Source organism: Mesoplodon bidens (genome assembly GCF_964165515.1).
Source record: "Mesoplodon bidens genome assembly, chromosome: 8".
NCBI lineage: Eukaryota > Metazoa > Chordata > Mammalia > Artiodactyla > Ziphiidae > Mesoplodon > Mesoplodon bidens.
The window spans coordinates 39,480,511-39,493,597 of NC_138165.1; the positions used below are offsets into that span (position 1 = coordinate 39,480,511).

A 13,087-nucleotide genomic window follows, 5' to 3' on the forward strand; every position below is an offset into this window, starting at 1 on the left:
AACATAACTAAGATGATATTACCAACACTGATGTTTTAAACACAGTTAAAGCACTCATAGATCCAACAAAGATAAAAACATGTATAGGAATTTGTTTCCAGTTCAAACTGAAGTTTTTTGGGTTTTTTTTTGCAGTACACGGGCCTCTCACTGTTGTGGCCTCTCCCATTGCGGAGCACAGGCTCCAGACGCGCAGGCTCAGAGGCCATGGCTCACGGGCCTAGCCGCTCCACAGCATGTGGGATCTTCCCGGACTGGGGCACGAACCCGTGTCCCCTGCATCATCGGCAGGCGGACTCTCAACCACTGCGCCACCAGGGAAGCCCAAGATTTCTTTTTTTTTTTTTTTTCTTTTTCTTTTTGTCTGTGCAAATCCAATAAGCCAACAAACCATGACTCAAAACATTCAATATAAGTTTACAGGTGGCAAAACATCTTAAGTGCTGGGACAATGAAAAACGCCACTAAATGTCTAAATGATACCCTACATTGACTGGGCATTCTCCCTGTGGAGTATCTAAAATATGTAAGCAGTTTACCTCCTGTTATCAAGAGTGAATCAGAATAGTACCAATGGCTAATAGGGACAGTCACCAGAGTAACATATCCACCTGAACTACCTGAAGGAGTATATAGATTGGGGACCATGAGAAGCAGGAAAGCACTGGAGAAGAACTGCAAAATCTGATTGATAGCACATAATAACCCTTGATTCCTGGTTTGGAATCTTAATTGAGTAAGAGATGATGCACTAGTTACTTTATACCATAAATTTCTCATCCTTGAGTCTTAAATTTGATTACTCTCTGAAGGGAACACATCTTCAACTATTGAAGGGTACCAGGGTACAAGAGAGAACACATTTCATGAGTTCAACCATTCAACATGAGTTGAATGTCTGAGAGTATCTTTTTCATTCTTCACACATGGAAGACAATTTAGCTGGGTATAAATCTCTTGGACTATAAGAATTTTTTCCCCTCAATACTCTAAACACAATGCTCTACACCAAGCTATAGCTATATGTCAGTCTGATTTTATCTTTTGCAGATAAACTATTTGTTTAATCTGGATTCTTGTAGTCTTTTTCCCCTTTATCTTTGTAAATACAAAATTTTGTCAAAGTTATTCCTAGACAGGTCTCTTTTCCACAGGTGATGCCTGTAATATGCTGACCCCTTCAAATCTATATACTCAGGACTTTATTTTCTGCTTAGAAAATCTGTTTTAAAATTATATTTAAGTATTGCTTCTGCTCCAGTTATTCTAAAATATTTCTCAGGAACATCCACAATGCTTATGTCAGATTTATTCTCTACAGCCTCCATGTCTAGTGACATCTATCATATCCTTTTTGTTCTTTTCCTCCATATTCCAAGATAACTTCTCAAATAATCTTATCAACATCAGTGATTCAATTTTCTTCTGTATCCAGTTTTCTCCATTGACTCCACTGTAGATTTTAACTGTTTAGTATGCATCTCTAGACTGTAATTGCCTGGATATGAATACCAGATGCCCTATTTATTAATTGTGTAAGTGTGGGCAACTTACTCAACTTTTCCTGAGTTTCCATTTTCCCATTTGTAAATGGGGGTAATAATAATAACTATCTGCATAATTCAAGGTTTTAATTAAAATCTTTTCTAAAATTTTTCATTTGCTTCTGGTAGTAGTAGTGGTGGGGGTGGTGGTAGAGAGACAGCAATCTGGTTGTATCAAAAAGCTGGCAAGCCCAATAAAAGCAATGTAGGGTCTTTGTCCTTATAATGGAAGACCTAGCATAGATAATCCACTGACCATTCTTCTCAATCCTGTTCGATTGTCCTTATAGTAGAACTCCTCTCCAACTCTGACAATAGGGTGAGTGTCTTCAGGGTTTTTAATGGGAACTCAAAAGAAGTTTTATCAAGGGTTACGAAATTTAGAAAAGAAATTCAACCAAATAAAAGTGTTGCATGCATAAAATATATTGCATGAATAAAATGTTTTCCCTATTCTATAGTGCTGATCAAATAAACTAAGTGAAAGAGCATTCTGTTCAGTATCCACAGCTATACAAATATAAATTTCATATTCTTACCTACAGACCATCAAATCTTCTAATCAATCAGCTGAGAATAATGCCAACAGCAGCAATTACTATGAAATTTTTCCACAAAATAATTTAATAAGAATTCACTTTTTCATTATACCTTGCTAACTAAAAGAAAAATCAAGATCCTGCTGTTCACTGTTTACATTACAGAAAAAACAATATTCACCTTATTAAGAAACAAATGAGAAAATGGGTGCAAGAGAAAAGCTCCAGTAAGTTTGCCCCCTTCCAACAACTGTCACTTTTAAGCAAGAAACATATGAGGTAGCTAAGGTCGTGAGTGAAAAAAGGAGGTGCCAATTTATTCTAGACTTGGGCAAGACAGGTTTACTCTTTCATTAATAAAACAATTCATGAAAATATTTTGTAAAGGGGAAAAATGATGGTTTATCTCAACTTTTGATGCAATTTGTAAAGGAATAACAGATGCAGAGATGCTAAATACAGAGGAAAAAGTAAGAATTGATTCCCCCAGAATAGCTTATTAGAAGGCCATATGCAGTGGCTGAGGACTTTTATCTTGATTTAAACTTTAGGAATGATTTTAGGAAAACTTATAAATCAGACATAGGCCTATTACAGTAGATAATACCACATGATGAATACTTTTCTGATGTCGTGCTGCTTTATAGGAACTTTCATATGTAAAGGTCTACAAATTAAAATACAAATTTGAAATGATTAGGTCTCCAATTTTTAAAGGAAAATTAAATTTTCTTTCAAGAGCCAAGAGATTTCAATTCTACGAAAACTATCTTCCACTTTATGATAGCCATTTTCATATCTGAAATATGATTTACATAGAACTTTATAACATGCATTTATCTTCATGTTTCAATAAAGTGTTCTTTCAATTTGCTTGCAGAGTATTTTTATTATTTTCAATCTATATTATTAAGGTTTCAGCACATAAAAACTCTTAAGATTCTATAAGCTAAGACATAGATTTATCTTTGCATTACTTGAAAAGAACGTTACATTTTAAATAATTTTTCTTAGGAATGCCTAAAATGAAATAATCAAAACCTAAATTACTTTGCTGAGGTACAAGTAGATCCGATCACTCTGGAAAGAATACACGCATAAAATAAAAACAGATGCAGTAAAACTGTATGGATCCCTTTCTGCAAAAGTAACAAAAACAGCAATTTAGAAATTGAGAACACAAACATGAAGACAGGCTGTTTCGCTATAGCTACGGAGTAACTTTAGGGTTATTCCTGAGGGAAAAAGTATGTTTCTGAAGTGTTTTTCTCTCCAGAAGTGACTCTAAAAAGAAAAACGATCATGCAGTGTAGAGAATTCAACGCTGAATAATCCTGTCACTCATTTAATCTCATCAACTCAGCAGTCACTCATTTCACATTTAGTAGCATATAGTTTGCACGTACAGGGGAAAAATTATTCCATATATTCATAATTTAACTCTGAACAGGAATTGTGAACTGAGTTACTCAACTGAAAAGGAAATTATTGTTTTAAACATGCAAAGTTGGGGTTGACTTTAAGTGTTAATAAAGGAAAAATATTCTATTGCTTTCAAATGTTAACCAAAGGTAAAGCTAATTCAATGGTAAAAATTAAAGTTAATAGTGCCTAAATTAACAAATTTACAAAAAACCTACATAATACAATACATATCTATAGGCTGCTTAACTAAAATAGGGGGCAAAAGTACATATATTCTTGGATTTTGTGGTTCCAATGAATGAATATTCATTATGTGCCAATTACCACACATAAAAATATACAATAAGGTTTGTGACTGCATTCTTCTGAGGGTAGAAACTGTATGAAACAGACCATTTTCATAGGTCTCCTTACCAGCCCTCCCGATTCTTTCCTGGGCAGTCTTTGCTCACAGTAGGCTTTCAATCAATATTTTTTATCTAGTTAAAAGCAAGTGTAAAACAACTACAGTGGGATAGTAAGCATTTTTACATTCTTAGTTCATTTACCCAATAAATACTTTGGGGGCACCTACTATGCATATCATGTCTGCAAGTGTAATTCAGCTATATGTGAAGAGCCAGACAGAATCTGTTCAAATTCCTGGAATTTAAGAGCTCTTCAAGAAAAACAAAGTAAAAAAAAAAAAAAAAAAACACCTATAGTGTCAATACACCTAAAAAGATGTCTCTAATGCAATCAAATAGAACAAAAACTCAATTATTCAAAAAGTATGCCTGGGGCACGTAAGCCTGGGAACTGTGCTCACAAGTCCAGTTGATCATTCATCAGACTACTGGAAAACATGAGCAGATGTAAAAGTATATATGCTTGTTGTTAGCCAACTTGGCAATCTAAGGACTATTTTTTTTTTTTGTACACTCAAATACTGAATAAATCTGTTGGCTATACTCTTTTGTATTGTTTAACCACAGAGATACTTGAAGTGCGGGATACGCTACGCATCATTAACACATGGAAGAGAGACGTTAAATTTTGACCATGTCACATGCAACTTAAAAGGACTGATCTCTTGAGAACCAAGCATCAGTGTTAAGAATTCTTGAATCCAGGTCAAAGACTGTCACAAGACCTCTACCACTTGACCTCATTTTGAACCTGATTTCCATAATATTCAAGAGGTAAAGCTGTAAAATTTGATGATCCCACAGAAGTCACTAAGAAAAGATCCAATCTTACCTTGTGTTTGATGACGCAGTTCAGGCACAGAACACTTCCCTATGCATTACGCAATAATTACAATTGCCAGGATAATTCAGTTACCAAGAGGAAAAATTACTAAGTTACTAAAAGGAAAAACGTGAAGCTTCAGGAATTGTACTTACAGTACAGTGCTTTTAGCTAAGCTACAAACTATGCTTGTTTACAGCTGAAGTAAAAATTCTGTCTTCTGCATGTGGTTGAGGTGTGTCAGGGAGAACTATTTCATTGTAAATAAACGTAGGGGCCAAATAAAAGGAAGTTGCAAAGGCAGGTGTACAACAGTTGAGTTGTTTCGGTTTCAGAGAAATAAAGTAAATAATTGTACTGGAATCTGTTCAGTTCTGGGCATTCTGCCATACAGGAAAGGGTGTGTAATTACTGAAGCTAACATATCCATGTAAAAATGAAGTAATATCAGTAGGACACAGTTGGGCTCCAAATTTCCTTTTTTATCTTCAAAAATTAAGGATCTCTAATGACTCTTATTTCACTCTGTGATATTTAAATATCACTTAAACTAATATGGACACACTAAAGGTAGAATTGTAATTTTCACAAAGTCAGATATTATCTTGAGAGGTAGTATTCTCTTTGAAAGCCTCACAAGTGAAGAACATTGCAATTTTCACTCATCAAAGGTAACAAAAGAACTACGCACAGTATCTAATTTAGGACTTCACCAGAGTAAGAGTAAAATTAGCATGTTTTACCAAATCTATTCTTTGCTTACCATTTCATGCTATCTGGATTGGCCTCAATCTTAAATCTGGATTCCAAACTTCTTAAACCATAAACCAAAAAGAAGAGGGTGTGGTTTGTGGGAGAACAATGGAAGTTAGAGCACCTAGGGAGTAAGGCCAAGTTCAAATAGGGGTCTCAATTATTCAGGAAACTTTACAACAGAAGATGAAAGAGTGTAATAAATATTACATGTGTGATTTTATAGAATGCAAATCAACTTGCACCTTTATAGAGCTATGAAAAGTATTTAACCCTATCCAGGATTGGCCATATGGTCTTTTAGAGTGTTTCTACAATCCAGGATGACGTTCTATTAATTATAAAACTACTATATACTTTCCCAATCGATAGTAATAGCCTACCCGGGGCCCTTGGCTCACTGCTTCCTTGAGCCTGTGAAATTAGCACGCTGACACATCTAAGTTGCAGGGTGTGGCAGCGAATTTCTGGATGAGTCAATGTCTTATCAAATTCCAATTCCTCTGTACCCAAAGGCGTGCTGTCCATTTCAGGGACGAATCAATTACTTTAGTCTAAGGTTTTCACAAGAAGAGGCAAGGCTCTCTGAGGGCACCGCAATTTGGCCATATTTCTTTTACAAGATGTTAAGCTAGGCACTAGATCATCCTCAAGTTAGCCTGAAAACTATCAGGATATAAAAAAATGTGTTTCCAACATCTATATTCATCTTGGACTCCTGGATTTTCATTAGGAGTTGAGTTGAACAGTAGAAACTACCAAATGATGATCCTGATTACAGCCAACAACCAACTGGTAGCTTAAGTTCAACATACTTCTGTAACTTTACATTCGAGTCCAAGGATCACATTACTTTGTTATTCCCATAGGCTTTTTATTTCTCTTAATGTATGATCCTTAACTGAAAGGCATTTCTTTTGTGATTACCTGGTATACATGATGCCGGTGGATATTTTGCAACATCACCAAGATAAACCACATCCTTTCCTTCCCTACACTTAATTTTCAACTAAGTTGGGCAGATGGAAGATGGAATATAAATTTATTTCCTATTTACAAAACACCTATGCCATTATTTGACCATCCATATGAAATAATTTTTTTTTTTTTTTTTTTTTTTTTTTTTTTTTTTTTGCTGTATGCGGGCCTCTCACTGTTGCGGCCTCTTCCGTTGCGGAGCACAGGCTCCGGACACGCAGGCCCAACGGCCATGGCTCACGGGCCCAACCGCTCCGCGGCATGTGGGATCTTCCCAGACCGGGGCACGAACCCGTGTCCTCTGCATCGGCAGGCGGACTCTCAACCACTGCGCCACCAGGGAAGCCCTGAAATAAAATTTTTGTTTGCTCCATGCAGATATCAGATTTAATTTCTAAATCAACAGGATATAGTGCAATTCAAATTGTCTTAAAGACAAGAATGTACAGCTGGGTAACTAGTTTCCTAAGTGCTGTCTGTGAGATTCTCTTGCTTAGTAATGTTTCTATGAATGTGGCAACAGATTCCATTATCCTCACAAAACATCCAGTTGGTGACAAACTGATCTGGTAGTCAGCATTATTTATCTACTCCTTCCTTGAACAATCATTTATTGCAGCTCTAGTATATTCAAGGGCCCAGGCGAGGAGTGGCCTGTAACATGTGTGTGAAGCAGCTTATAAAACGCAGCTCTATCCTTAGGTAGGTTTTTATTATATCATCCAAAGGAGCATATGACAAGAGTCAGAGCAGTGGTATAGAGTGCTAAAGAAGATCAGGAGAGAGTTGACTTCAGGCTGGGGTAAACATGGCTTCATGAAAGAGGTAGCACTTGAACAGAAGTAGGTTCCTTCTTTCTATCTGCAAAAGAGCAAGGACTTTTTCTATAACTACACATATATGCACCTATGTGACTGACATCAATGTGAAAGGTCATCACTTCATAAAAGAGAGAGAATATGAATCTCAGCATTTTGTCAAGAAATAAGGAACAGCTTCCAGCACAGGAGGATCCTAGGGAAAGTGTGGCCCCGTAGAGGAAGATTTCATTGTTCCTATGACATCCTAAATCCAATTTCAGATATTAACAGACCAATGATTTGTTAACAAGACTGCTACTGGTCACTTCCCTTCCCTACTACTTACAATGAATTACCCAGGGGGAATTCATGTGAGGTATTTTAGTGGCTTGGATATAATTTACAAGAAGAACACAGACTCCTCCTCTCAAAATTCAGTTGCATGTTGAAATATATTACTTTCCACTTCTTTAACAAAGTGTCTTGACATTATGTTTGGGGTTGTACTACATCAGCATGTTAATAAAATTTATTTTCACATGCTCCATTTCTTATAATAAATACATAAAGCTGTTTTAACTGGTGAGACCAGTATGGTGAAGTTTGGAAAGTTTAATGTCATGCAGAAGTAAATACTGTCACAACATAAACATGGCTCAATATTCAGAAAGTTTTTGTCTTCATATCAGTGTCCTGAAAGAAGTGTCACTCAATCCCTATAGATACATATTTAAAAGTAAAACCACCAGCTTCTCTTAAGGAGGGCATTTTCTTCTTATGCAGAGATGATGATAATAATATTAGCCTTTACTATGAGCATTTACTAAGTGCCAGGCAGTATAAAAATTTTACACAGGTTAATTTAATGTTTTCAATAACTATTATTATCCTCATTTTATAGATGAGAAACTGAGGCACGGAGAGGTTAATAATTTTCCCAAGATCACACAATAAGTAGTAGAGCCATGATGGGAACCCAGCCACTTCCCCCCTTGCACTAAAGGGGTCTCTGTACCCGAACGAAACATCCTTCCTGAGAGATGGTTGCCACCAAACAAGGTCTGTTCTTTGAGATCAGTGGAGCTGATCCTATCACGTCATGGCTATGAAGATGAGGCACCCTTTTCTTTTTCTCCTATAATTATACATCCCACCCAAGAATATTGCTCTTTTGATACAAAACATGACCAAGGACATAATCTATAATTAACTATTCCATTTGAGTCTAATGCAACTAAGAGCTGATATTCTGACTAGTATTTTAAAATCAAATATATAAGGTAAATAGTAATTAACTTTCTTATTCCTAGTTAACTTTTCTGTGCTCTGTCTCATTTGACAGAAAAAACGAGTGACATATTTCAGGAAAGTCTAAGAAATTTTTACTATGGAGAAATTAGAGTATCTTGCCTGGTGCCACAAAAATCCTATGGGAACTAGAGTTAGCTATTTAAAATCAGGCAAACATCTTGGAACAAGAGATAGATATGGTGTCTTGGGTTGAATGATTAAAGCACTGAGTAATGAACACTGACAATCTTAAAAGAAATTAAGAATGAAAACTGTAAATGTATATTAATGGACTCAAATTCTTAGAACAAGAATAGAAGAGTATCTCTTCCCACTAACTAAATAAAGTGGGAGACATATGATAATTCTAACAAATATCTGTATTTTTTTTGGTTTCCTCGAGAAACCAGAACCCCTTTTGCTTTCTCCCACAAAACATCCATTCAGAATACTATTCTTTGCCAAAAGATAAAATTTTGAAGTCATCTGAGGCCGTCAAGGAATTACAGGGCAAAAATCATGATAGGTTTCCAATTTTCTTCAACATGCAGGGTTATCTGGTTTCAAGGTACAAACCCAAAAGTTCCTGTTGCTATGCCTACTGAACACAGTTTCTGGTTTTAAGTCAGTTCTGGGCATTTTGATAAATTTACTGTCATGTTTCACCAAAACGCAGTATAAGCTAAGAGCCGCAAATAAATCAGAGCCTTTTCATTTTATAGCTCCTTGGGTCAAATCTCAACAACTATGAAGAAAGAGTCCTTTTTTCCTCCCTAAAGGTGACAGAAGCTTAGATAATCTACAGTTTAGTGGAAAACAGAAACAGTACTGACTCTAATTTTCTTGTGTCTTCTCAAATCCCTAGTTTGTGAAATGTTTAAAAACTTCAAATTTCTGTGAGGAATGAAAAAATATTTTGACATCTTGCTACTAGGTAAGTTGTGAAATCATTTTTTTCTTGAAAGTACAGCTCTAATGGCAGACACATCTCCTAGTTCTAGAGCAATCTTTCATGCACATACTCAGCTTTAAGTTACAGCAAACAGTAAAATAATGAAGTTTTCAACACGCCTTCATTCTTTGTCATCATTAGTCATTTGAGCTGCTGATACTGATTTTTCAAAAAATAATTCCAGCCTATATTCAACATCTAGCTTGTATCTCTTGAGAAAAAAAGACCAGTCACTTAATCATTAGATTTAAAAAGAGGATTTTACTATTAGATTATCTCCAACAAAATAACCCTCACGGAGGGCATATACTTTTTGTCTGCTTGTTTGTTTTTTGAGGGAGGGGGCAGAAAAGTCTCCCTGGAGCTTTACATTTACCCTCACCTTATTAAGCTTTTAAATCTTAAACAATTAAAACCAGTAATCCCAATTTCTCTAAGCCCGCCAGATAAAAATCTAATTTAGAAGGTTACTTGGGTTTGAAGGATAAATAATATTAAGTGCCTTTAAAAAAATCAACATAAACAGGACATTTAAGCAAACTGGCACAGTGTGACAAGTTTTAGAACATTAGCTCACAAAATGAGTATACTCTGATTCAGACAAACACAACAAATAGAGAGCCTTTTATCCAAAGATCACCGAGACAACCCTATGTAATACCTATGTTAAAACGTTCAACAGATCTAAGGATATCACAGGCCTCAAGTTGCCAGAGTCCTGACAGAAAAGTCAGTGATGTGAAACACGCTTTATGAAGCTTGGCGTGCATGCACACACTCTGCAAGGTGAGCGAGACAAGAGACACCGATGACCACCGATATTGTCCTTACTTGCAGACGCACAAGTATCCTGCATGTTCCGATTCTGACTGGCACCTGGAGCGGCTCTACCTGCCAGTCATCCCAATGTATTCAGGGATGTAAACACCTTATAATTAGAAAACGTGAAGGCGTCAAGGACGTTAGACAAATTGAAAACACATCCAAAGATTAATTTTTAAAGGCATTGAAGAAATAATTTATTGCAAAGTCTAAAATCAGAGGATGTACCTGCTCCTTCACGGAAGCTAGAATAGTGGTGGCTGTGGTCTCGGGTTCCATGCCTGGGCCAGTGGGGGCAGCTTCCTGGCGGGTCTGTGGTTGCCCCTCCTCCACCAATGAGGCCTGCTCAGGAGCTGGCATTCCTCCTGCAATCAAGCAGGCAAAGGGTTAACACTTTCTCCTCCGCTCCTGGGCAGGAACAGGCAGGGGCTGAGCGTTTGCAGATGGTTCCTAGGAACTACTACAGATTCTACACACCATGATCACAACACCATACGGCTATGTGATTTCTAAAAGGCAACATCTAGGGCCAAGGTATAGCTAGTACTACCAAATACTAAAAAATAACAACAGAATAAGAATGATAATAATAATAAACACTGAGAAAACACTTAAACAACATCATAGTAAAAAATGATGTGAAAAGGGTTAGGGAAGAGGACTCAAAAGTATACTGAGGACACTAAGGCTGTTAGATGCTATAAAATCGCTGAATTTTCTAAACAGTTAACCATTAAGTAAATATGATTTTCTTATCACGAACAAAACAATAACACTCTAGATTGCTATACGGGTCAGTTTTCAGAGAAGTGTACGCACAGGAAGACACCTACGAACGTGCAAATGCTTTATGATTATAGAGAAGAGGTTCATTCAACAGAAGAAAAAGGGGTTAAAACTTATGAAAGGCTTGAAAATAAGCAAAATTCTGCTGTATTTAAAAGAAATACAAGGCATTAATAACCAGCAATAAAGATAACATTGGTGGAGTATTATAGCTAGCTTGGTTTCCTTAGAGGAATATGATTATGCAAAGATGACAATGGCTATGGAGCTGGTGTTGAAAGAGATTTTATTTTTCAGGACCATAGCTTGTGACAAAAGAATGGGTTCTTGGCAGGAGATGAGGTGCCTCTCCTAAGATAAACACATACTGAGAGTGGTATGTTTGCCAGGAAACTTATTGATCTGATGTGGACTTTGTATAAATTTGCAAAAGATGTGGAAAAGGTGTAACCTAAAATGTTGTAAATATTTTAATAACTTGTTTACCTGTCAGTCTCTCTGCCTGTTTCCTCAAGAGTAGAGTCTACCATACCATGAGACTAGCCTAGTGCCTGGCATATAATAATAGATACTCAATGTTTTCCAAATAATTGAATACATGAATGAAGGACTGACTGTTTCTTCCATGTCTCATGACAGTCATTAGGCAAATCTGACCAAGTGCTATGATGCTCATGAGACCTTATTTGTTCAATGCATTACCCTGTGTACTTGTATAGGGACATTTGAGACCATCAATGCTGTTTCTGACATTCTTCTTTTAGCTTTCTCCTAAAAATGACTCTACTGTTGTATTTTGATTTCTTATCAACTTCCACAATGTAGGGCTTCCCTGGTGGCGCAGTGGTTGAGAGTCCGCCTGCCGATGCAGGGGACACGGGTTCATGCCCCGGTCCGGGAAGATCCCATAAGCCGCGGAGCGGCTGGGCCCGTGAGCCATGGCCGCTGGGCCTGCGCGTCTGGAGCCTGTGCTCCGCAACGGGAGAGGCCACAACAGTGAGAGGCCCGCGTACAGCAAAAAAAAAAAAACAACAAAAAAAACTTCCACAATGTTCATTTCTGTAGGACGATCTGGGGATTTTTTCCCCATTCCCTCAAATGTCAGTATCAGCTTGCTGTTTATTTCCAAACTCATAATCTATAAGACAGGGGAAGATGAACATATCACCTGAGCCTCCATCTCATTCTTTACTCTCCTGACTTCCACATTAGTGAAGATGGGGTTAGGTTCCAGGTTGCCACCAGTGGTTGCTTTATTCCTACAATATTAGAAATAGATAATGGGTCTGATGAGTTGGAGCATTTTCCCCCGAGCAGTTCTCATGCCAGCTCTAGCAGGTAAATTCTTTTTTTTTTTTTTTTTGATTTATTTGCTTTTGGCTGTGTTGGGTCTTTGTTGCTGCACACGGGCTTTCTCTAGTTGCGGCGAGCGCGAGATACTCTTCATTGCAGTGCGTGGGCTTCTCATTGCAGTGTCTTCTCTTGTTGCAGAGCACAGGCTCCAGGTGCGCGGGCTTCAGTAGTTGTGGCATATGGGCTCAGTAGTTGTGGCACGTGGGCTCTAGAGCACAGGCTCAGCAGTTGTGGCGCACGGGCTTAGTTGCTCTGCGGCATGTGGGATCTTCCCAGACCAGGGATCAAACCTGTGTCCCCTACGTTGCAGGCAGATTCTTAACTACTGTCTATCAGGTAAATTCTTTATCATCCGTTTCTGTGGGGCCCAAGGCTGGGGTGCAGCCTCATCTGCAAGGAGGAGAGCCTCCTCAAGGACAAGTGAGAGGAGGACCCTTCAGACTTGGAGTAAGTGGCTCCAGGATCAAAACCTAAGTGCCTTGAACATGAGCCACCCTTTTCTCACTTACAAAAATGGCTTACTATTGCTTAAAAAAAAAAAAAAAAAAAAAGGCTTACCAATTCTTCATACAACACCATGGAATGATTTTTACGGCAATCTTTATTTTTGAGTAT

At 37.5% G+C, this 13,087-nt stretch overlaps 1 protein-coding gene across 12 annotated transcripts in view; it reads right to left on the reverse strand.

Moving 5' to 3' along the window:
• The window catches only part of PKP4 (plakophilin 4), a 247,608-nt gene that overhangs the window by 161,200 nt on the left and 73,321 nt on the right, over window positions 1-13,087 (reverse strand). For 10 of the 12 annotated variants that reach the window (XM_081242577.1, XM_081242573.1, XM_081242575.1 and 7 more), the window contains one exon: window positions 10,562-10,698. The exons of 1 other annotated variant lie outside the window; for it this stretch is intronic. In XM_081242577.1, coding sequence (XP_081098703.1) covers window positions 10,562-10,693 — 132 coding nt within the window. In that variant the 5' untranslated portion in view covers window positions 10,694-10,698. Of the gene's footprint in view, window positions 1-10,561; window positions 10,699-13,087 lie in introns of those variants that run through there. One more of the 12 variants, XM_081242568.1, reaches the window with a different exon arrangement.